General features: G+C 40.3%; 1 protein-coding gene across 2 annotated transcripts in view; it reads right to left on the bottom strand.

The window, feature by feature from the left end:
* The window catches only part of EIF2AK4 (eukaryotic translation initiation factor 2 alpha kinase 4), a 96,701-nt gene that overhangs the window by 58,486 nt on the left and 12,536 nt on the right, over positions 1 to 25,679 (bottom strand). The window contains exons 3-9 of one of the 2 annotated variants that reach the window (XM_012766389.2): positions 23,259 to 23,361; positions 16,157 to 16,309; positions 13,764 to 13,844; positions 12,460 to 12,608; positions 9,621 to 9,736; positions 5,336 to 5,493; positions 3,419 to 3,954 (exon numbers count right to left, since the gene is read on the bottom strand). In XM_012766389.2, the coding sequence (XP_012621843.2) occupies positions 3,419 to 3,954; positions 5,336 to 5,493; positions 9,621 to 9,736; positions 12,460 to 12,608; positions 13,764 to 13,844; positions 16,157 to 16,309; positions 23,259 to 23,361 (1,296 nt within the window). Of the gene's footprint in view, positions 1 to 3,418; positions 3,955 to 5,335; positions 5,494 to 9,620; positions 9,737 to 12,459; positions 12,609 to 13,763; positions 13,845 to 16,156; positions 16,310 to 23,258; positions 23,362 to 25,679 lie in introns of those variants that run through there. The other variant, XM_076004239.1, reaches the window with a different exon arrangement.

Genomic DNA, 25,679 nt, shown 5'->3' with positions numbered 1-25,679 from the left:
AGCTCTCAGCCTGAGCAAGAGCAAGAACCCATCTCTACTAAAAAAATAGAAAGAAATTAGGTGGACAATTAAAAAAAAAAAAATATATATATATAAAATTAGCCGGGCATGGTGGCACATGCCTATAGCCCCAAATACTCGGGAGGTTGAGGCAGGATGATCGCTTGAGCCCAGGAGTTGGAGGTTGCTGTGAGCTAGGCTGACACGATGGCACTCTAGCCCAGGCAACAGAGCCAGACACTGTCTCAAAAAAAAAAAAAAAAAAAAAAAAATCAGCAGCTCTGGGGGTGTGGGCAGCAATCTGTGCTTTAACAAGCCCACTAGGTGATTTCAATGCAAGCTAAAGTCTAAGTTCAAGTCTAAGCCTAAATTAGTTAAATTCTAATTAAGCCAAGCTGGCTTTCATAACAATGACCCAAGTAGCACCACGTGACCCTAACTATAAACAATATAGTTAAAAGAATCAACCACCACTTAGAGTTATAGACTTTAAAATCTATACATATAAAGTGATGTAAAGGATAACATTTTATTTTTTATGTCACAGCATTAAAAAGCAAAGCACTAATTTCATATTCTGAAAAGGCAAGAAAAAATTCCAATAAAACTATTTGCATAAGATACTCTATTTTCCCCTAAATTTAAAATTAATTTTGAATTATATCAGTAAAACATAAATACCTTCTCCTTGCAAATAGTAAAATATTAATGATAATGATAAAGTCTTTGACCAAACTCCTCCTCCAATTCTTCTTCCCCTTTTAAATATTGATTTTTTGAAACATCATCCTGTACATTTTCAACTTGCTCTTTTTCTTTAGACCATGTGTCTTAGAGATCTTTCTAAGCCAGCCCTTAAAGATTTTTTGTTAACTTCTGTATAGGCACAGATCTACCAGAACTTATTTATATATTCTCCTACTGATAGGACTATTTCTAATTTTTTACTTGTATTAAAAAAATGCTGTAATGAACATCTCTCTCTATATCAGGTGTCCTCAAACTGCAGCCTGCCAAGGACATTTATCTGGCCTGCCAGGTGTTTTTGCCACCGCTGCCTGTCCTGCTTAGCAGGCGACAGGTCCCGGGCCCACAGTGCGCATGTGTGGAATGTGCGCCGCACTCTCCAACGGCCCTCCAATGGTCTGAGGGATAGAGAACTGGCCCCCTGTTTAAAAAGTTTGAGGACCCCTGGTCTCTATATACCCTATTGGGTTTCCAAGGTGCATTATCAGTCTAACTCAACTGTGACATTAATGTGACTGACATGACAATACATCTGGGATCAGAAAAAATTTGAAGCCTACCTAGAATGAGTTGTATTATTAAGGGATTTTTATAGCCACCAAGATCTCACTTAAAAAGATGAAATTCTCTGACCCAATAATTTTGGCCAGTAGTTTTAAGTAGCAGAGGTCCATCTTTGAACCTAAAGGGTTAAGATGTCTGGAAACTTTCACAGTTCTCCAGAGGATGGTGATGAGAATTAGCACTGACTCAGCGGGGACCAAGCCCAGGCACCATTTAAGCACTTCACAGGTGTTCACAAATTCCACTCTCACAACCACCTCCTGTGCTAGCGGTGCTATCATCCCTCCTGGGGGGTGGGGGTGGAGGCCCTCGGGGCAGGGAGTTAAGTCACTTGTAGGGGGTAGAGGTGGGATAAACCAAACTGAAACAAAACCTTCTCCAAAGGATGTTCACCAATAAGTAAAAAATATAATGACAAATGAAATGTTGCTGTTTTAATTCTTTGTGAATAATTTTCTTCTTTTGTTAACTGAGACTGGACAGCAAAGGTTATAAAACAATACCTAGCAGCTCCTCAAACAAGCACAGTCTAGGGAACCACTACAGCAAGAGAGAGGAGGTACAAAATACCCTCAGGAGCCATTATGTTAAAAGAATAAGAAATGGCACTGACTCAAGTTCAAAACTGACAGAGCATAGAGCTCTTTTCTTTAAGAGAACCAGTAAAGTTTTAGATACCAAGCCTGTCATTTCACTTCTAAATGTGAAAGATATGTTCTACTTAAACCTCCCAGTGCTGTTTTTACCTTTACTAAATTACTCTTGACCAGTTAAGAAGGGCAGAAAGCTAGAGGGGATATTGTGAAGGCTGAAATGTGTCTTTATTTTATTGATTGGTTGAGACAGAGTCTCACTCTGTTGCCCGGGCTAGAGTGTCGTGGCATCAGCCTAGCTCACAGTAACTTCAAACTCCTGGGCTCAAGCGATCCTCCTGCCTTAGCCTCCCAAGTAGCTGGGACTACAGGCATGCGCCACCATGCCCAGCTAATTTTTTCTATTTTGGGTAGAGACAGGTCTCGATCTTGCTCAGGCTGGTCTCGAACTCCTGAGCTCAAAGGATCCACCTGCCTCATCTTCCCAGAGTGCTAGGGTTACAGGCGTGAGCCACTGAGCCCGGCCTGAAATGAGTCTTTCCATCCAAGATTCTATCACTGTCATTTTGGCCAACTTCATCGTTAGGGGGTGTTTAAATATTTTAAAAGCTCCATCACATTTAAAAGAAACCACAAAAGATTTTTACATACTTTAGGGAGAGAAACCAGCATAGAGAATAAAAACTGGCCCCTTTCCACAACTGTGTGTATATCATGTCTACTTCTATTTTCATAGTACACAAAAATCCTCATTTAAATATAAGTGCAGCTACTTTCATCTCTGGGATGGGTAAGACAATGAGTGACAGGAAATAACGTGGATCAGGCCAACTGGCAATCGGGATAGATGGGAAAGGGTGAAAGAAGTGTAGAGAGTGCATGTGAACAAAAGCAAATGACTGGGAAAAAGAAAGTGAGAAGACAGAACATCAAAAAAAGAAGAAACCAGTTCACATCAACTTGTGCAGGAAGCCTGGACCAGGAGATTATCTGGAAAAAATCCAGGCTTAAGGGATCTTATCTCCCATTTAACATACACAGAGAGAAGTTAGCTCTGCCTTGGACTGGGAACAGAGGCGGCACTAAACTAGAAAACGTTGTTGAAGGAGCCAAAGACGTTAAGCCTGAGGAAGGCCTCTCAGGAAGGATCTCCCAAACTTGATAAAATGTGGCTCTGTAATTAAACATGTACCTGTAATTTTCAGGTATTGAAAATCCTCTGGCTGTAGTACGGAGTCGTTTGCATCTACAACTTGGCTGAATGGGACAGCCAAGGACAACAAAAATGGTTTAGAAGCACAAGGTGCAGAATCACCCCCTAACGCTGTTTTCTAAATAGGAGGCCTTATCTTTGACCCCATCATCAGCAGCAATGGTCAACAGAGAGGTCCTCCGTTTGGAATACGGGGCATCTCATCTGTTCCGCACTTCTCAGCTTCCACATCACTTAGATGTGTGCACAATCAAAAGTACAGGAGTAAAGTGCAATTAGAGAGAACCTCAATGATACTCACTTCTTTAGGAAATCTTGAAAGTCAGCTGGTAAGTCACTGGGGATAACCACGGGATACTCTCCACATTCGTGTCCTTGGCTGAGGGACAGGAGCAGGAGGCCAAGACGCCAAACGTCCCCTTTCTTCCCTGTTTTATACGGCAGGGCACTGTCACTAAAACGAACTCGGGTTTGCTCGAACACATCCTCCTTGCAAATGTCCGCGAGGCGCTTAGAAATGCTGTAGTCCGTGATCCTGATGACGCCCTCTGCATCCACCAAGACACTGGACGCACTCAGGACCTTGTGCACCACGGAATTGCTATGCAGATAATCGAGACCTGACAGGAGCTGAGCCGCGTATCTGCGCAGCTGATGCACGGGGATGGGGCCCGAGTGGCTCAGGTGTGCGGCGAGAGAGACCCCACTAATGTGCTCCACTAAAATGTCCACCATGATGGAGTCGTCCTGCTCTTTCAGATTCATCGCAAAGTAGCGCACTATGTTTGGATGGTTCAGTTTCACCAGTGAGTTGAATTCTGTTTCTGCCCCTTGAATCTGATATGGGGGAAAAAAGGTAATATTGGGTCAATTAGCATTATTTGGCATTTCACCTCAAAAATGAAGTATTTGATACAGTATATACTTTCAAATGAGAGGAGAACAAATATGCTCTGACCTGAATTCCCCATTAAACCATATGGTCAACCTAATAGTACATAAAGATAGAAAAAAATTTAGTTAATTATCAACTTCTTTTTTTTTTTTTTTTGAGACAGAGTCTCACTTTGTTGCCCAGGCTAGAGTGAGTGCCATGGCATCAGCCTAGCTCACAGCAACCTCAAACTCCTGGGCTCAAGCGATCCTGCTGCCTCAGCCTCCGGAGTAGCTGGGACTACGGGCATGCGCCACCATGCCCGGCTAATTTTTTTTTTTTTTTTGATGGTTATTTTTTTTTTTTATTTTGGCATATTATGGGGGTACAGATTTTAAGGTTTCAATAATTTTTTCTGTATACATTAGTTGGCCAATTAATTTCTTTCTATTTATAGTAGAGATGGGGTCTCGCTCTTGCTCAGGTTGGTTTCGAACTCCTGAACTCAAACGATCCGCACGCCTCGGCCTCCCAGAGAGCTAGGATTACAGGCGTGAGCCACCTCGCCCGGCCTAATTCTCAACTTCTTTAATCTCAAAACCCAGTATGCAAATACTACAAAATTAGTTAAAAGTTTTTAAAATCAATTTCTTTTGAGATATGGCCACCAGAAAAAGCAGCATTAATTTTAAATAATCTTTTCTCATTATAATAAAGATCACTGTCAAATTTTAAAAATACAAAGGTAAAAAAACCCACATATTATCTATATGGCCACCAGCCAAAGATAACTTATGATTTCGACATATTTACTTCCAGTTTTTCTATGCATAAGTACACACATTTCTAAACACCATGCTTCACCTACTCTTTCTGCAACCCCATTACTACACAACACTGCGATATGTAATATTAAATGTTCTCTTTATGCTTGATAACATAGATTAACTTTAAAATCCTTCAGTCCCCTCTAAACTGTTCTGAAGCAATATTTGAAGAGAGTAGGGAAAATATAAATAATTGCAAAAAGCACAAGCACAGAATAATTTTTAGTCCCAGCTGGAGAGATGGCTGTAAATACCAGCAAAAGGGCTGGGAAGGGAGGCTAAGAAGGTAGCTGCAAGAGTTTTGACCACGTTGTAAAAGCTCTGAAAGAGGAAGTGAGAAGCTGAGAAGACGCTGACGAAGAGGTGCTGGCCCCTACTGTCCTCTCCGGTCAAATAGGTCTCACGCAGCTCTGGACCACACCTTTGCAAGCCAATCAAATGCAGAGCTGTTTTGTTCTGTCCTCTCCTAAAGCTCAAGATTAGGCCTTTTGCCCAGCTAGCCACCTTGGATGCCTACCTGCTTTTTGCACTTATCAATCTTCTCTCTTTCTTGACTGGTAAGGAATGGACCCATTTTTTTCTGCCATTGAAGGACCCACTCGTGTAACAAGACAAAGCTGCCAGTGGTTGTTTCCAAAGCATTATAAACTAATTTTCCAAGCTGCTCATCACTGCCTGCACATAAAACAGAAAATGTAATTAAATCTCACTGCTATGTTTTCTGTGAGGGGGGAAAAAGGAAGGGGATATATATTTGTTCATTCATTCAACCCTGGACAGATACCATGTGCTAACTATGAAAAATATGATTTCTTATATATAATTTATGCTCTTTTGTAAACAATTTTAACAATACTTCCTGAGTCCTAAAATATTAATTTTATAAGGGGACATGAATCAACAATGAGGTCTTAATATCAGACCAAATAAAGAGACTGAGGTTTTATATTACTAGCTATTATTCTTAATGTTATTTTCAAATCCAATTCACCTCTGCTGACTGTGCCTACTGGTGTACCCTCACTCAGCTAAATACCAACCAAAATGGTAGAAACAATTTGAAAATAGAGAACATTCCATCAGGATTATTTCATCAATATAGATTAGTGTGTACAGTAAAAAGATTTTAGTAATTTAGAAATCTGAATACCTCAATACTTTTCTAAATATAAAATTTGAATATACTCAGTAAATATAAACTGGCCAATGTTTTGGAGATAAGGAACCAGAAATGATAGTTTAAATTTGATGCTAGAAAGAGAGGCACATTTATTTAGTACTAGGCATATGGTTTCCACTTGTACCTGGGAGCCTAAATTTTTCTAACACCAAAAATTTTCTCATAAAAATCTCTATTTTCATTAAAGACTGTAATAGAAACTTATCAAAATACTAGAAAAGGGCTGGGGGCAGTGGCTCACTCCTGTAATCCTAGCACTTTGGCAGGCTGAGGTGGGAGGATAACTTGAGCTCAGGAGTTAGAGACCAGCCTGAGCAAAAGTGAGACCCTGTCTCTTCTGAAAATAGTAAAAATTAGCCAAGTGTGGTGGTGCACACCTTTAGCCCCAGTTACTTGGGAGGCTGAGGCAGAGGGATTGCTTGAGCACAGGAGTTTGAGGTTGCTGTGAGCAAAGCTGATGCCACGGCACTCTAGCCCAGGCGACAGAGCAAGACTCTGTTTCAAACAAAACAAAACAAAACAAAATAAAATAAAAAAAATTACAAAAGGAGAAACCATCACTGTTTTATTTTTCTTTTAGTTCCCTCTACCTTCTCCCTCCCAATCATAGCATATATAGCACACTTGGCGCAATGACATTTTGGACCAGATAATCCAAATTCATTGTAGAGGGCTATATCTTGTGCACTGTAGGATAGTTAGCAGGTTCACTGGCTTCCACCCACATGATACCAGTAGCACTATCACCCCAGTGTTAACCATCAAAATGTCTGCAGATATCACCAAATGTCCCTTAGGTTACAAAACTGCCCCCAGCTGAGAACCACTGATATACAGTGTTCTGATTTTTTCTCTTAGTATATAAATAATAGTTTTCCATAGTGCTACATTGTCTTTACAATGAAAAAAATTTTAATGAGACACTGATAATTGTTTTTTCCATTTGAAAAATGAAAAGTGTAGTAACCTGCATTATACAATAAAGTAGTTGCAGCCAAAATATTTTGGAGAAATATGACTGAAGTAGCTCACCTAGGCTTTTTATCTGAGAAGCAGTTTTTACTTCATAGGAACGTTGATAATTTAGAGATTTTAACTAAAATAATCTATTATGGTAGTCAAAAATAACTGTCTTAGTCTGTGGGGAAAAAAACTCTGATGTTTAAAAATCTGCCTACCAAAGGAAGCAACGTGAGAAATGTGGGGTCTAAGCAGTCCATTGGAGACATATGACATCTAAACGTTTACAGAATGGAGTGAGATGTTATTTATTATATACAGCCTAATTAAATTTGTGCATCACACAGTACACTGTCTTGCAATATTTAGTCTCCCTAATTGGGACTAATTAGGCATTTCATAATTGCTGAGTTTTAAAAAAAATTATAATTTTATTATTGCCAGCCTCTTCTTGTCACTTTTTCATGATGGAGATAATAAAAAGGACAAAAGACCACAGTGCAATGAGGCTAAAGGAAAATCTGTTACCAAAAGAATCCTGACTGAAACTCTTATGATCACTTACACAGTCTCTACAGTGCCTTATCCATATACATAAGTAAGCTCTCTCTTCTCTCTAGTTCTAACAACTCCAAACTGAAAAACAAATATTAGTTTTCATAATAAAAATACTTCATTGAAAATAAAAAAAAATCTGATATTTTATAAAAATATTTCATAAAAAATTAGGGCACATTTAAAAAAATCAGACCCATTATAAGGAAACAAAATAAATAATTTCCTTGGTGGTTTTATGAAACATTTTCCAATTGCAAATGTGCCTCCTACTGAGGGTTATTAACTCAGGTGAATCTGTCTAATGAGTACCAGCGAGAATAAGAGACTGAGTTAAGGTATAATAATAAGCACTTAGATTAATTTGCCTTCCTGATTTCCACAGGTTATTACAAGTAGTGAGTTTTATCTTGTTAATTCATGAATCTGAAATGCCTCTCAGTCAAGGACAGTCTCAGGTCCAAAGCCAACCATTTCTACCAGGGTCTTGAACCTGCCCCAATGTGGCTCTGTTTGAATATGGCAGCTCTGTGTATGTGCAGAGTCCTGTACTATCCAGGCTGCTTTCAATCAGCCACAATTAAGTATCTAGTTCACAGACTACTGAGAGGTTTGGTTTCTTCCCCTCCACCCGCTGCCTGCTCCCTGGAAACTCTCCTGCTTACTGATATCTCCTTAAAGAAGGAGACAAGATGCTGAAAGAAAGCACATTCAATTCTGATAATTTGGCTACCTGCTAGCTCTGGTAAAAAACACTGATTCAGCTGGGCATGGTAGCTCATGCCTGTAATCCTAGCACTCTGGGAGGCCAAGATGGGAGGACTGCTCAAGGTCAGGAGTTCGAAACCAGCCTGAGCAAGAGCAAGACCCCGTCTCTACTAAAAAATAGAAAGAAATTAATTGGTCAACTAAAAAATTAGTCGGGCATGGTGCCGCATGCCTGTAGTCCCAGCTACTTGGGGAGGCTGAGGCAGCAGGATTGCCTGAGTCCAGGAATGTGAGGTTGCTGTGAGCTAGGCTGATGCCATGGCACTCTAGTTTGGGCAACAGAGTGAGACTCTATCTCAAAAAAAAAAAAAATTCCTTCATGGATTGAAAATTAAAGTTAATTATCAAATTCACTATATACAAGTGATCTCCATACCAATCAGTGGCTTTATCTGTGTGGCTGAGAAAAGATGACATATGTTTAGGGCAAAGGAAGTAGACACTGAAAACTTGATTTTAATATGAGCAATTCAAATCCTGACTGCTGAACCAGCTTCATTCCAAATAGTCATCAGTAGACAAAACTGCTAAATAAGACATACAGTCACGTATAACATGCCAAGCACGAAAATGACAAGGAAATGGATGTCAACTCAAAAGGAGATTTGGTCAACAAAGATAATGGGCATTAGAACTCTTTTTGTTACACAAAAATTTTTTTTGAGACAGAGTCTCACTCTGCTGCCCTGGCTAGAGTGCTGTGGCGTCAGCCTAGCTCATAGGAACCTCAAACTCCTGGGCTCAAGAGATTCTCCTGCCTCAGCCTCCCAAGTAGCTAGAACTACAGGCATGTGCCACCATGCCCAGATAATTATTTTATATATATATATTTTTAGTTGTCTAGCTAATTTCTTTCTATTTTTTTTTTTTAGTAGCAACGAGGGTCTCGCTCTTGCTCAGGCTGGTCTCGAACTCCTGAGCTCAAATGATCTGCCTGCCTTGGCCTCCCAGAGTGCTAGGATTATAGGCGTGAGCCACCATGCCCAGCCCTGTTACACATATTTTATTAGCAGTAGGTATACATGATACAAAATTCTACTGATAATATTTTAACCATTTTTTGTCTCAAAAAGCTTAGATAATTATAACAAACTTAAAATTATCTTTATGCTAACAATATTTCCAAGAGCACAGGTTTTTATTTGCACCTTATATTAGGGGAAACCTGAGTGACTTCTCATCCCAGGCACAGGGAATAGGAGCTAGAAGGACCAACTGCTGGCTTGACGGTCTTCCTTGGACTGTGCTGGTCTAAATGACAGTGTTTATTCCACCACATTCTTTCACAATTAACTTTTGTCATTACAGTAATTTAAATGAACTTTGAGAGTTTACTCACCAATACATTTCCCTTTGTGCACCATGAACTGATCAGGACTCCCCATATTAAAATACAGGACGTCACAGGAGCCAGGAGAATCTTCACCACTACATACAGAATACTGACGTTCTCGCCTTAGAAATAAATTTTGACAATTATTCTTTTCTTAAGATTAATGTAGGAATTTCTGGCCCCTCCATTTTCCTCTGTTTATTAGTCCACTCACAGTCAAACATGTCCCCCTTGGGAATCGAGTCGAAGGCGCTAATGGGAAAGCTATGCAAACTCTCCCACTTCCCACTGTCATCTTCGCCACAGACCCCCCTACCCTGGGTCTGTGCTGCTCAATACGGTAGCTATGAGCCATTGTGGCTATTCAAATTCAAATTAAATTAAAAATTCAGTTCAAGTGCAGTGGCCACATGTAAGTACTCAACATCTACATGTGTCTAGTGGACAGCATTGATACCTAATAGAACATTTTCATCATCATAAAAAGCTCTACTGGCCGGCAGTGATTTAGATCACTCCCACATTGATTCCAAAATCTCTTCATTCTCATGCACACACACACCTGGAGAAAGCTGCAGAACAAGGGTGGTTTGGAGCCACTACAAATTTCTAGTTTCCAACAGGGCCCCCAACCATTGGTAGATACTCCCCGTCATTCCCCTCCATGACTTCCCCAAGACACTCAAGACCCAACCTCTCCACTCATTCTTTTTTATACTTTCTTTCTGAGTGGGGAGCAATGGCTGCAAAATTAGATTATGATGCAAGAATAATTGATAAACGGGGAAGAGGGTTATAGGGAAGAGGCCAGGGACAGAGCTCTTGATGGTCAGGATTGAACACTTATAAGAAACACTTCAATGAAGTTCATGAGCAGATGTCTAGAAGATCTCGAGACAGATTACTCTCTCACTCAGAGCATGAGCTTGCCTTTTACTTTCACTGAGAACATCAGGCAATGAGGAATGAATTGCACAATTTTTATTGTTCCACCTGTAAAGTTAACTTGGCAATGGCACTATTCTTTCTCTTCAGGTGACTCTGGGGAAGAACAGCTGCCCTGTCCTCAGTACCCTTCCCTACAGTCTCCCCTGGGATCTTGGGCCATCCGTCAGTCCCTCTCTATATTGGCTCCTTCCCCATAACCGCTAAATCTCTCCCACCCACAGACCCCTCCCCCTCAATCCTGCACCACCCACCCCCGGTTTCTCGTATTCACACTTCTGCTCTTGCTGTCTTCACTTCCGCACCTCTGCTCTTTACTTCTCATACCACTGCAATGTCAGTAACACGGCCACTTCCCTCCCTCCCACTCTCAGCCTGATTTTTCCCCCTTGGTTCTTTGGTTTTGTTTAGTGACACAGTTATCCATTCTGTCTCATCAGGCAGAGACCTGAGTCTCCTTGGGCTCCTCGATATCCTGCATCCAACTAACTCCCGAGTACCAGGTCCTCTTCATTTCCCCTGCCCTGTCCAGGTCATCTTTGACTTTCTCCTGGACACATGCAATAATACTCCATTATTACCTGGTCTCTCTGCTCCCAATCCTATACATCTTCCCCTTCCCCAAACCCCACACTGGTGACAAGATACGTATTACGATATGGGTCTCTAATATTACACATATGTCCACATATTTTAAACATCAGAGAAAACAAACACATTGTAGTTCTATTTAAATTTCTACTTCTAAAGTTGTGTGTCCAAACACAGGCACGATGAAATTTATGGAGAAAGGGATAAAAGCAAAGGTTCAAAATGACTTATTAACATAAATTATGCAGAAGCACCTCTATATCAGCTCTTGTCCTGCCAACAGATGATACTAATAGTCATTTTAGACTGTGCCACTTTAATGTTCATTAGTTTACAGCATGTAAATGCTTATTTTTAAGGTGTTTGAGAATGTGAATCACCCCATCATGACTGAGAAGTACAAACAGTGAGAGTGTTAAGAGTGCTTGCTATAAGACAAGGTATAACTAGGATTGAAGGAGAAGTAGAGATCATTTTAAAAGTGAAAGTGTCGACGGGTGCGGTGGCTCATGCCTATAATCCTAGCACTCTGGGAGGCTGAGTTCAAAGCCAGCCTGAGCAAGAGCGAGAACTCGTCTCTACTGAAAAAAAAAAGAAATTAATTGGCCAGGCCAGGTGTGGTGGCTCATGCCTGTAATCCTAGCACCCTGGGAGGCCAAGGCAGGAGGATTGCTCAAGGTTAGGAGTTTGAAACCAGCCTGAGCAAGAGCGAGATCCCATCTCTACTAAAAATAGAAAGAAATTAATTGGCCAACTAAAAATATATAGAAAAAATTAGTCGGGCATGGTGGTGCATGCCTGTAGTCCCAGCTACTGGGGAGGCTGAGGCAGAAGGATCACTTGAGCCCAGGAGATTGAGGTTGCTGTGAGCTAGGCTGATGCCACGGCACTCTAGTTTGGGCAACAGAGTGAGACTCTGTCTCAAAAAAAAAAAAATTAATTGGCCAACTAAAAATATATAGAAAAAAAATTAGCCGGGCATGGTGGTGCATGTCTGTAGTCCCAGCTACTCGGGAGGCTGAAGCAGTAGGATTGCTTGAGCCCAGGAGTTTGAGGTTGCTGTGAGCTAGGCTGATGCCATGGCACTCTAGCCCAGGCAACAGAGTGAGACTCTCAAAAGAAAAAAAAAAAAAGATACCTGGGAAGTGTTAAATGAAAATTTTGTTTTATACTGCTAATTAATATATTTTTATAGGCTTTCATAAAGTTATTAAGAGTATTACCTGAAAATTCCATCAAATTTCACTACAAGTTGTTTTAATCCTTCTACATCTTCCATCCTCCCACATCAGAAACCCCAGGGACTTACCTGGACCTTCCCGAGGAGTTTGTCCGGTGTTTGCCATTTCCAACAAAGTCGGGGGAGCTTCCATGTAGAATGGCAGCCGTTCTGTGTCCTCCTGGGTCTTTCTTAGGTGTATGATCTTGATTTGACAAACTAGCAATTTCTAAACGTTCCTAGAAAAAGAAAAGTAAAACCTACTTCAGATGTAAGTCAAAAATGGAAGACAATCGTGGTACATAATTACCAATTCTGCATAGAATGCACGTTTTATTTAAGCTGACTGCTTACAAGCGAAATAATGTTGAACTCAACTTTGAAAAATTTGATGCCTAAATACGTACTAGCTCAAGAACTGAAGTCCAGGTCACAATTTCAAAAGAATGTGAAGTTTGTAAGTAAAAGTGTTTACAATCTTGGAATATGTGTGAAAAGTGAGGGAGAAGAGCAGAAGAAGAGAGGATTCAAAGAGACAGCAGAGAGTGGCTGATGGGAAGGCAGGTCACACGCAAGACAGTGGAGCTGGCAGAAACACTGATACCATCTAATATTTGTACACAGCTTTATACTTTCACATAGGGAAGTACATTCACCTGTGGGAACAATTACATGAAACAGAATGGAAGGCATTATCAGTCCCATCTTAGAGGTGATGAAAATGAGTCACAGAGAGTGTCACTTGTCAAGGTCACCGAGATAGGCAGTAAACCAGCCAAAGCTCTCTTTAAACCAGGCGCTGCTTCTCTGCACATCTGCACAGGCCTCTTCCTGCCACACCATATAGTGTCCCCTACGATAAATGCCATAATTCTATAAAAGATGAATGAAATTTTCTCTGGATTTCTCCAAACATGTATAACTGGTTTTTTGATAGAGTTGGAAAAATAAAGGAAAAAAGCACTTTTATCTTTTTCACCACTGCCTTTTAAACCTGCTCTGTTGAATCATCCTTTTCCATCATTGAATGGAAATTTCAGGCAGATTCAAATGGTTCCAATTTACTCTTCATTATGAACAAATAATTTTATTTTCCAAGTATTAAGAATTTCAGTCCAGTTTAATTATGAAAGCTTCAATCTCTTCTCTCCCTCAACTCATTTGATAAATTACTATAATTATATTAGCCTACATAATCTCCAGATAATACATAACCCTAAATTTTGCCATCTATTTGGGGAGTCTAAAATAAACAATGAAATTTTTTTTTTAGTGCTTCATCTTAAACTTCACTACCAATAGAAACACAGAAGAGAAAAATATCAATGGAAATAAAAACATTTTACGTTTCGTAAGATGTAAATTATTTTGGTATGGCAGAGTTGACAGAGTACCTGCTTAGCCATTTCTTTCCTTTTTTTCTCTTCTTTGATCTCTTCTTTCCTTCTCTGAATCTCATGAAGGATTTCACGTTGCTGAAATAAAACAAACTACCATCAAATGCCAATCTCTGAAATGCATAAACAGATAAATTCTGGAACCACAGAATATCTTTTGAATTTCAATAACTCAAGCCCTTGTTCCCTAGGAGATGTGAATATACTGAATCTCAGTCCAAAGTGCAGTTCCACCCGTTTTATCAGAGTTCTTATGCGACAGGCATTCCCAGTTAAACAGGAGCTAGGACTGTGTGGGGAGGGGCATTTGCTCCCCACTCTTCATGTTTCCATGCCCAGGGACTTCGCCACAGCGATGCTGTTGGCTTCTCACTTCTCCTCGCACTTGTCCCAGCCCCTGCTCTCTGATATCTGCTTGTCTGCAGCGAACACCCTGCTCCAGGGGCTGCGCTGTCTGTCCCCAGTCCCAGGCCTGGCGATGGCCCAGATACCACACTCACTTGCCACAGACCTCAACCTGCATTCTCCAATCGGCTTTCCTAGTATTAAAAGTATTTTGATCTCCACCCATTTTTATTAGTCCCTCAAAATTCCAGATTGTAAACATCAACACTGTTAAGAGACTCACCAAAAACTATACCAGCAATAATACAAGATATAAAAACATACCCCAAATGTATATATAGTCATAGCAGTAAAAAAGATTGTTAGCTAAATATTCACTGTCTTCTAATAAAAATGTGCCCTCCTAAAAATAATGATAATAATAGAAAACTATGGACTCTAAATGATAACTAGGCTACACAATTTAAATAAGAGATGAATAACAAAATAAATGAGGCCTACAAAGAGTGTTAACATAAGCATAGGATAAACAAAATAAAACAGAAAAAACAAAATGAAAGAGCCAGGCAGAAGAACCTAAGAAAAGAAGGAAAAAGCAAAAACCTTAGAAGTAACTGCAAGAAATTGTCATACCTATAAGGAACAAACCAGAAAGCCTCACCAACAGATAAAAATGTTAAAACAGTCTTGGATGGGAAGTTTGAATACTCTCAAGATATCAACTCTTCCAAAATGAATATATAAATTTAGTGAAATTCTAATCAAAATGCCAGGAGGATTATTTGTTCTGTTTTGACTTTGAGAAAGCAATCCTACAGTGTGTCTGTAAGAATAAAGGGGTAAGAATGGCTGAGGGAAAAAACAAAAATAAAAAAACAACAGAAGATGAAGTGACAGGGAAGGTGGGCCTGACTTGTCATGGATCAAAACAGCATAAACTGGAGGCCGAGGCGGGAGGATCACTCGAGGTCAGGAGTTCAAGACGAGCCTGAGCAAGAGAAAGACCCTGTCTCCACCAAAAATAGAAAGAAATTAGTTGGACAATTAAAAATATATGGAAAAAATTAGCCGGGCATGGTGGTGCATGCCTATAGTCCCAGCTACTTGGGAGGCTGAGGCAGAAGGATTGCTTGAGCCCACCAGTTTGAGGTTGCTGTGAGCCAGGCTGATAGCACGGCACTCACTCTAGCGTGGGCAACATAGCAAGACTCTGTCTCAAAAACAAAACAACAGCATAATGATACAGTAATTCAAAGAGTATGGCAGACACTCAAGGAAAAAACAGATGAACAAAACAGATAACTGACAAATAGAACCTAGTATAGATAAGTAGTTGAAATATATTTTAAAGGAAATAGTACACATCACTTTAAATAAAGAATGATTATTTAATAAATGTGTTAAGAAAAGGTCCAGGGGAAAAAAAACTTAGGCTCCCCCCCCTCAACAACTTGAACCAAAATAAGTTCTAGATAAGTTGATTAAAGGGCTATGTAGAAAAAAAATTAAGTTAAAATCAAGAAGGAAATTTAGACCGCATATATTATCTTTGATTTAAAGGATTCTTAAAATAAGACAGGAGTTTATATTCTTATGCAAACAGAGTAAAGAAAAAAATACAAATGGTTAGCAAACAAAGACAGTTTATTCCCTGACAAAAGTCATTCTGCCTACTCATTTGGGCATGAGATGCTTGTCTCACACAGGGAAAAAGAAAACAGCTCCCAAAACTCAGTGAATTCCTGCACAGCTTGAGGGGCTCAGAAAGACCACAGGAAGCTTGGCTAAATGGCTTCCTTTCCATCTCTCTTTTTTAAGACCTATACTAAGAGTTCTAAGCAGCAGCATTGACGTGTATCAGGCGGGAACCGCTCATGGTATTTTTTAGTTACTCTTGGCACCTCCTCTCATACAAATCTACCCTTCTTCAATCAAATGCTGAGCAAAACCTACATAAAGGTAAGTCTGTAGGCAGAGACAGAGTAAAAACCTATAGAAGCTTGCATCCTCCAGGCTGGCCGCCCACATTGACAAGGGCGCCTCACCTCCTGCTCCTCCTTCCGCTTGGCTTCCAACAGCCTCTGCTGCTCCTCCTGAGCTCGCCTTTTCAGCATCTCTTCATGGAAAGACTTGGGAGGGGGCTTGTTATGCTCGCTGAGAAAGGACTGCACGTGGTAAGCCAGTTCAAATATCATCACCTAAACATGTAAACAAAAACCAACCACAAATGAGCAAATAATGGGAATGGCCCAAAGCGGAGATCCTATGGAACTGCAAAATGAGCTGGCAGTCAGAGACCCACTTACAATACCATTACTCCTTTTTTTTTTTTTTTTTTTGAGACAGGGTCTCACTCTGTTGCCCAGGCTGGAGCACAGTGGCCTCCTAATATAGCTCACTGCAGCCTCCAACCCTTGGGCTCAAGCGATCCTCCTGCTTCAGCCTCCCAAGTAGCTGGGCGCACACCACCTCACCTGGCTAATTGATAGACATTTTTTGTAGAGATGGGATCTTGCCTTTACTCAGGCTGGTCTTGAGCTCCTGGCTTCAAGTGATCCTCTTGCCTCAGCCTCCCAAAGTGCTAGGATTACAGGCTTGAGCCACTAAGCCTGGCCCCATTATTCATTTTCATATGACACATTCTGAGTTAGGTATCTGATACGATCACAGCAAGAAAAAGCTTTTAAAGGGCTCATTGCAGTGTTATTACCAAGACAAATCACTACCTAGGTGAATATAAAGTTCCACTTTTCTTTTGTAGACCTATTCAATTTACTGGTATCTTCTGTATAATAAATCCCAAAAAATATTTTTCTGTACAAATAAATCTGATAAAATATTTAAGAGCATATGAATATAAAAGCTACCTTCCCAACTACAAAACCTGTCTACATGACAGCTGAGCAGACAATACTCATTGCTAACATCAGCGCATTCATCTGCCCACACAGCATATGGAAAATATTCTACTGTGAGTACAGAGGCAAATACTTAAAGGCCTTACTATTTCCCTGCTAGTAATGGGCCAGTAGGAGGCTGATCAATACTTAGAAAGTTACTTCATTTCCACTTAGGAAAGTGTTCACAGAAACAAGAAGAAAAAGGCCTCCCTCTCAGACATTCTTTAAACGAACACAGGAAGCCACTTGTGCCTACCCCTAGAAGGCATACATCATTCCTGGGCTGGTAAATGAATAGAACGAGGGTTTCTGAGACCCCACACTGACCAGTTACCCAGCACCAAAGAGGGGAAGAGTGCCAGCTTTTACCGATAAGGAACACGACACTGAGATTTATTTTTTCCCAATTACAATGAAGCAATTTGAAATTCTCATTTCAATTTTATGTTCAAAGCAGTTTCTAAAGGGACTTAAAAGAGTGGTAAATAACAATAGCAGTCATTGTACACAGAATATAAAGTTAGCCCATTTAATATTCTGCTTTTCTCTTAGGGAATAAATGCAAAGAAAAGCTCTTGTTGGGTAAAGCTAAATGTATTTTTTTACATTGGAAGCTGTGGTATTTACTGGATATATTTCAATGTAGAGTTGAGAAACACCAGTCTACATAAAGCCTAAGAGGCAAGTTTTCCTAAGAAAAGGTTTTTTAAGGAAAGATGGAAAAGGTGCAGGCAGTTTCTATTTTGTCAAAGACAAACCACTTCTAAACCAGACGAGAAGCAGGAACCAAGCTGGGGGGTGGGAGGACGGTCTTTCTACTGATCGCTTTATTAGTGTTTTCTGCACATATAAAGATAAAACTTGTAAGACTGGATGAAAATAACTACTTTCCAAACTGATTCTTACCTCCCTCCATGCTGCAGGGCTCACTGTCTTGCTTCCCTCAGGCCTCTGCTCAAATCCCAAGGGCTCTCCTGAACTCCCCATACAAACAGCCACTCCACCATCACTCTCTAGACCTGGCACCTGACTTCTGCTCCCGGCACACAGAGCTGCCTGATTTGTTGTACAGTTGCTCTCTGTCTGGTGCCCTGACAGCGTGGCCTAATGGTTTGCTCACAACAGTTCCCCCACTGCTGGAACAGTGAGCACCTGGCACACAGCAGACAGGTGATAAATATTTGTTGGATAATAAAAAAAAAATGAATTTTACTTTACTAATTTCGAAAAATACAGTAAGTTTACTTTTATATGACTGATAAAGAACTGCTACCCAGATTAAAAATCACTTGGAGGCAATTAGAAGTCCTTAAGAACAAGTTGTTTTTGAGTACCTATTCCCATTCAAATAATTAAATGACTCATTATTTTATAAGTCTGGCATCAGTGAATGCTCCACCACAATGAACCCTAAGCCACACTTGCACATCTAATTATACTGTATTTTATTTGAAAATACAAATAACTTCTTTAGAATTATGTACATTTTACACTTCCTAGTATTTTAGAATTAACAGAAATGAATTTAAGACAAACAAGAACAGTGATTTGCATGGTACATTCCCATATTTAGTGCCCTTTCAAATCTCATTAGATGGAGATGACTCAGATGAATACTAGTTCCTGCATACCTTGGAGACATTGTGAGTTTGGTTTCAGATCTCTACAATAAAGTAAATATTGAAATAAAGCAAGTCTCCAATTTTTGAGTTTCCCAGTGCACATAAATTATGTTTCCATTATTATATGTACAATAGCATGTCTAAAAAAACAATGTACATACCTTAATTTCAAAATACTTTGTTGCTAAAAACTGCTAACAATCATCTGAGCCTTCAGTGAGTCATAATCTTTTAGTTGATGGAGGGTTTTGCCTCAATGTTGATGGCTACTGATGACTGGTGGCTGCCGATGAATGGGGTGGCTGTGACAATTTCTTAAAAAAACAATGAAATTTTCCCCATCAACTGACTCTTTTTTTTTCACAAAAGATTTCTCTGTAGTACATGATGCTGTTTGATAGCATTTTATCTACAGCAGAACTTTCAAAATCAGAGTCAACCCGCTCAAACCTTGCCACTGCTTTATCAACTAAGTTTATATAATATTCTAAATCCCTTATTGTCACTTCAACAATGTTCATAGCATCTTCACCAGGAGCAGATTCCATCTTGAGAAACCATTTTCTTTGCTCATCCATAAGAATCAACTCTTCACCCATTCAAGTTTCATCATGAGATTGCAGCAGTTCAGTCATATCTTCAGGCTCCACTTCCAATTCTATTTCTCTTGCTATTTCCACCACATTTGCCATTACTTCTCCTACTAAACTCTTGAACCCCTCAAAGTCATCCATGAGGGTTGGAATCAACTTCTTCCAAACTCCTGTTAATGCTGATATTTTGACCTTCTCCCATGAATCACAAATGCTCTTAATGTTATCTAGAATAGTGAATCTTTTACAGAAGGTTTTCAATTTACTTTGCCCAGATCCATCACTATCTATGGCATCTATTGCCTTATGAAATGTATTTCTTAAATAATAAGACTTGAAAGTCAAATAACTCCTTGATCCATGGGCTGCAGAATGGATGCTGTGTTAGCAGGCATGAAAACAACATTAATTTCCTTGTGTATCTCCATCAGAGCTCTGGAGTTACTAGGTGCATTATCAAAGAGCAGAAATATTTTGAAAGAATATTTTGTTTTTCTGAGCAGTAGGTCTCAACAGTGGGTTTAAAATATTCAGTAAACCATTTTGTAAACAGATGTGCTCTCGTCCAGGCTTGTTGTTCCATTTACATAGCACAGGCAGAGTAGGTTTGGCATAGTTCTTAAGGAACCTAGGATTTTGGAAATGGTAGATGTGCACTGGCTTCAACTTAGTCACCAGCTGCATTCGCCCCTAACAAAAAGTCAGCCTGTCCTTTGAAGCTTTGAAGCCTGGTATTGACTTATCTCTAGCGATGAAAGTCCTAAGTACTGGAAGCATCACCTTCTAATAGAAGGCTATTTTGTCTACACACACACACACACACACACACACACACACACACAGAGACAGAGATTTATTTAAGGAATTGGCTCATATAATTATAGAGACTAGCCAGTCCAGAATTATGGGGCAGGATGGCAGGTTGGAGACTCACAGAAGAAATAAAGCTATAGTAAAAGTTTGAGGGCTACCTCCCAGAATTCCCTCTTCTTCAGAGGATGTGAGTCTTTTTCTATAAAGGCCTTCAACTGACTAGATGAAGCCTACCCACGTTGTGGAAGATTATCACCTTAAGTAAAAGTCTAATGATTTAACTGTTGATCTCATTTAACATACATCTTCTCAGAAATGTCTAGAACAATGTTTGGCCAAATATCTGGGCCCATGGCTTAGCCAAGTTGATACATAAAATTAACCACCATGACATCTATTAGAACAGCTAAAATTAAAAAAAAAATAGTGACAACATCAAATGCTGGCAAATAAATGGAGAAACTGGACCATCCACATATTGCTGGTGGGAATATAAAGTGGTTCAGCCAATTTAGAAAAGACTGGCAGCTTCTTAAAAAACTAAATATGGAATTGTCATACACCCACAATTGCACTCCTGGGCATTTATCCCAGAGAAATGAAAACTTATGCTACACACAAAAGCCTGCATATGTTTACAGCAGCTTTATTTGTAATGTCCCCAAACTGGAAACAATCTAGATGTCTTTCACCTGGTGAACAGTTAAACAAACAGTAGTACTTCTATACCTTGGTATACTACTCAGCTACAAAAACTAACAGCTATTGAGACATGCAACAGCCTGGATGAATCTCTAGGAAATTATGCTGAATGAAAAATGCCAATCCCAAAGGGTTATATACTGTGTGACTACACCTATACAATATCCTTGAAATGATAAAATTATAGAAATGGAGAACAGATTAGTGGTTGTCAGGTATGGAGGAAAAGGTGGGGGTACCAGAGTGGCTAAAGAACAACCTGAGATGCTTGGGGTGAGGGAACACTTCTGTTTCTCAGTTGTATACATGTCAATACCCTGGTTACATATTGTACTATAGTACTGCACAATGTTATCAGTGGGCAAACTAGGTAAAAGGTGCATGGGATCTTTATGATTTCTTACAATACATATATAAATATGTAAGTGTCTTAAAAAGTTTAATTGAAGGCTGGGCGTGGTGGCTCATGACTGTAATCCTAGCACTCTGGGAGGCTGAGGCAGGCGGATTGCTCGAGGTCAGGAGTTCGAAATCAGACTGAGCGAGACCCCGTCTTTACTAAAAGTAGAAAGAAATTAACTGACCAACTAAAAATATATATACAAAAAATTAGCCGGGCATGGTGGTACATGCCTGTAGTCCTAGCTACTCGGGAGGCTGAGGCAGAAGGATTGGTTGAGCCCAGGAGTCTGAGGTTGCTGTGAGCTAGGCTGGTGCCACAGCACTCACTCTAGCCTGGGCAACAAAGCAAGACTCTGTCTCAAAAAAAAAAAAAAAAATTAATTTGAAATACAGTTAAAAAGTTGGAATCATAAATCATGAATACAAGAAACTAAAGGATTTTTCTGTAGCTGACTTTTCAATGTAACTCCATATTATTAATATTTTTTAGTTAGACATTAGAGTCCCCTTATGCTACGAAGAACTTTAGAATAACTCCCAAGGCCTAGTTTTTTATTCAGGCTGTTCTAGAATCATTTTCTGTACCTCATTAATCACTGAAGTTCTTAGAAACATCAACTTAAGTGGACACAATTTTTATAGCCAAAAGGTACTTCACAGATTGCACTGTGACTCAATGTGTTATAAAATGCAAGTGCCTTTGTTACCTTTGGTTATCTCTAACAGAGGTCTGAAATAGACGAGGAGGAGGCCTAGGGCTGCCTAGGCAAAAACACTTGAGTGATTTATTCAAAAGTAAGGAAAAGATGGATTGCACTTAGAGGGAATTGGTCTGGCTTAGGGAAAGCATAGTAATACTTTACCCCTAGAAGTCACCTAGTCTTCCTCTCCAGAGAGAGTTCTGCTAACCAAGGGAGAACTCATAAGTAGACCTTGATGTTCAAAAGATTAAAGGAGAATCAGTGCTGAACTCAGCATAAATGCTCAGGTGTAGAACAGACATTGAAGAAGCGGAGGGCCGGGCGTGGCTCACGCCTGTAATCCTAGCACTTTGGAAGGCCGAGGTGGGAGGATTGCTTGAGCCCAGGAGTTTGAGGTTGCTGTGAGCTAGGCTGACGCCATGGCACTCTAGCCCAGGCAACAGAGTGAGACTTTGTCTCAAAAAAAAAAAAAAAAAAAAAAAAGAAGTCGAATATATCCCTAAGTAAAACAATCCAGATATACAAAAGAAAGGTGGCAAAGTTTGGTCAGAAATCACTTGTCTGCAAACATTTTCCATCATAAAGGTTCAAGTCAAGATCAGGTCACAATGCCAGGTCCAAAGTGTGCAAAAAGTATGGTCAAGTTCACATTGATTGTTTTCAGAAAAATTCTTAAGCAACAAGAGTACCATCTATAGATACTCTACGAGCTGTATTTAAAAAACCCTCCTAAATCAATAAAAGTAACAATGTTCCCCTTTGTACACAGCAAAGAAACAAAATATCCTAGTCAAAATTGGAAATGAAGTGCAATGGGAGAGCCTTTAAGCCAGCAGTCCCCAACCTTTTTGGCAACAGGGACCTGTTTTATGGAAGATAATTTTTCCACAGACGGGCGGGGGGCCGGGTGGGGGCGGGGGGAGAGGGGATGGTTTGGTTTCGGGATGATTCAAGCACATTACATTTCTTGTGCAGTCAAACCTCTCTGCTAATGATAATCTGTATTTGCAGCCACTCCCTAGTGCTAGCATCACCGACTCAGCTCCGGCATTAGAGTCTCATAAGGCGTGTGCAACCTAGATCCCTTGCACATGCAGTTTACGGTAGGGTTCTGCTCCTCTGAGAATCTAATTAATGCTGCTGCTGATCTGACAGGAGGCGGAGCTTATGTGGTGATGTGAGTGATGGGAAGCAGCTGTCAATACAGATGAAGCTTCCCTAGCTGGCTCACCCACGGCTCATCTCACTTCCTGGCGTGTGCCTGGTTCCTAACAGGCCACAGACCGGTACTGGTCCACAGCCCAGGGGTTGGGGACTGCAGCTTTAAGCCACAGAAAAGGCAGGAAGGCAAATGCTGGTGAGCATGATGGAGACTTTTACTGTCCTCTTTCAATTCCATCATAACAAATCTTACCTCCCCACACTGTTTTTTGGCTAGTTCTTCCAGGCGGGATTTTAACAAATTAACACTTTCATTTGACAGACCTTTGGCATTCTTTAAGTCTATTTCAGGAACTCTGGAAAAGAAAAAAAGAAAAAAGGAGTTACTCCAGAAAGTATAGGCTGCTTGTGTTAACACTGGCTAAGTTCCAAGCACTCTAGGCCTGAGGATGTCACACAGACCTCATATGCGAACAATCCCAGCAACAGTTCCCTTAATCTTAAAAGGATTTCGACTATTATTGCAGCAACTACAGTTGACACTATGCTCAACACGGAGCCACCTGCACCCTGTGGGGAGGAAGTAGGTTGGGCAAAGTGTTCGGTTTTGGCTGTCAGGTGCTCTGCTCCCCCAGGTGATCCAGACCTAGCATGCTTGACCCACTAGCTTTCAGCTTTACAATCTGATTAAAATTTCCCAACATCGATTACTATTTATTGCCTCTGACTTGCCCTGGATCCCCAACTCTTGGTTTCTTCTCTAAGAAAAAAAAAAATCATTCCAGCTGAGTCTGACTCTAGTCTAGTAACTTAACCATGTACTGCCTTGTGTGGGAATTCTCGACCCTGGCTTGCAAGCAACATCAATTAACCTAGCTTTGACAGCTCACCAGCAAGTCCGAGCACTCTGCACCTGTTCGTGTGCTCTACCTTAAAGCAGAACAAGAATAACCAAGCAAGATGGAGCCCCAGCGACCTACCTAGTATTCCCACAACAAACTGTGTCCCACTCACTTACTCACTCTGATTGTAAACAGGTGTATTGTAAACTCGTGTATAAGTCCAGTCATGCACACACTGCACACTGCCTATTCCAAGGATGCCTAATTCATGTTCCTTTTCATACCTTAGGGCTCATCTAAGTCAACATTTTCTACTCAACAATATTACACAACCAGCCCTCAGGTTTCTTTTTATACCCAACCAATAAATATCTAATAACAACTCTCTGGGATTAAATAGAATTTATTTAATTTTACTCAAGTGGAGATGATTCATATTTCCTCCCAAGCATTTCTGAGTAATTCATGGTATTTTACCTTTGTGAAGCCTGGATGATTCACCTATCTCTGCATCCTCTCGATGCTTCAATGTGATGGATTCTACAATTGTTATCTACTTGGATAGATGGACATCTGAGAATAGGAAAGCCATATAGTCCTGAGCCCCTGTATGGTCCATCTGATCTAGGATTCTCTCTCACACAGTGCCATTAAGGACTATTTTGCAGAAAAGCAAAGTTTTCCTGTATCGTATCATTTCCGAAGGACAGGAATGGTCCCCCAAATCAAGCTTCATATAATTTTTTTAAATTAAGCAATCATTATACAGCAATGTTAACAAAATGGTGCAAAATTTATCTATAAAACTAATTAATTAAACTTTAAAGAACTTTCCTAATGTTCTATGTCCTTGCCACATAATTCATAATTTATGCTTACTTTTTAATAAGCATTTCCATGTTGTTTTAAAAATATCATCCCATAATATTTTCATCACACGGACACATCAAGATTTACCTGAACAGTACTCTAGGGCAGTGATTCTTAACTGGGGACAATCTTGGCCCTTAGGGGACAACTGTCAATGTCTGAAGACTTTTTTGGTTTTTGCAACCTGAGGAGAAAGGTAGTCCTGGCATCTGGAGGTGGAGGTCCGGGCTGCTGCCGAACATCCTACAGAGTACAGGACAGCCCCACAACAAGAACTAGCCACCTAAATGTCAGTGGTGCCAAGGTGGGGAAAGCTCGCTCCAGTGTTTCACATTTAGACTGCTTCCGATTTCTTTACTTTCATAAATAATGCTACAATTAACATTATAGTACTTATATGACAAAGTTTTTCTCTATTTTGATTTTTTAAGAATATTTTGAGTTTTTGAAGCTAAGGCATAACAATAAATATATATTTGGTCTTTGACTCCGATTCCTGGCACAGAGCTCCTATCATCCTTGGAATTTCCCGAGTGACAGGGGTGAGAGGAACATCTTATGTTATTTATAACAAACCCCTTTCAACCATACCAGAGTCAGTGTCTGGATAGCTTCAGCATGGGGGCTGGTCATCAGAAAGACCAAGCCTTGATCACAGAGTGACAAACGTCAGCCCCACCCCAGACCTTCGGGGAGGAGAGGGGACTGGAGATCGAGTTCAATCACCGATAGCCAAAGATTTAATCAATTAATCACACCTACATAACGAAACCTCCATAAAAACCCCTAAGTGACAGGGTTCAGGGAGGTTCTGGGTTGGTGAACACACAGAGGTGTGGGAGGGAGGGAGGCCTGGAGAGGGCATAGAAGCTCCATGCCCCTCCCCACACACCTTGCCCTACAAATCTCTTCCATTTGGCTGTACCACAGCTTCATCCTGTATGACAAACCATAAACATAAG

The sequence above is a fragment of the Microcebus murinus genome, chromosome 6 (genome assembly GCF_040939455.1).
Source record: "Microcebus murinus isolate Inina chromosome 6, M.murinus_Inina_mat1.0, whole genome shotgun sequence".
NCBI lineage: Eukaryota > Metazoa > Chordata > Mammalia > Primates > Cheirogaleidae > Microcebus > Microcebus murinus.
Note: the sequence above shows the minus strand (reverse complement) of the source record. Positions and strands in the feature narration are given on the sequence as shown.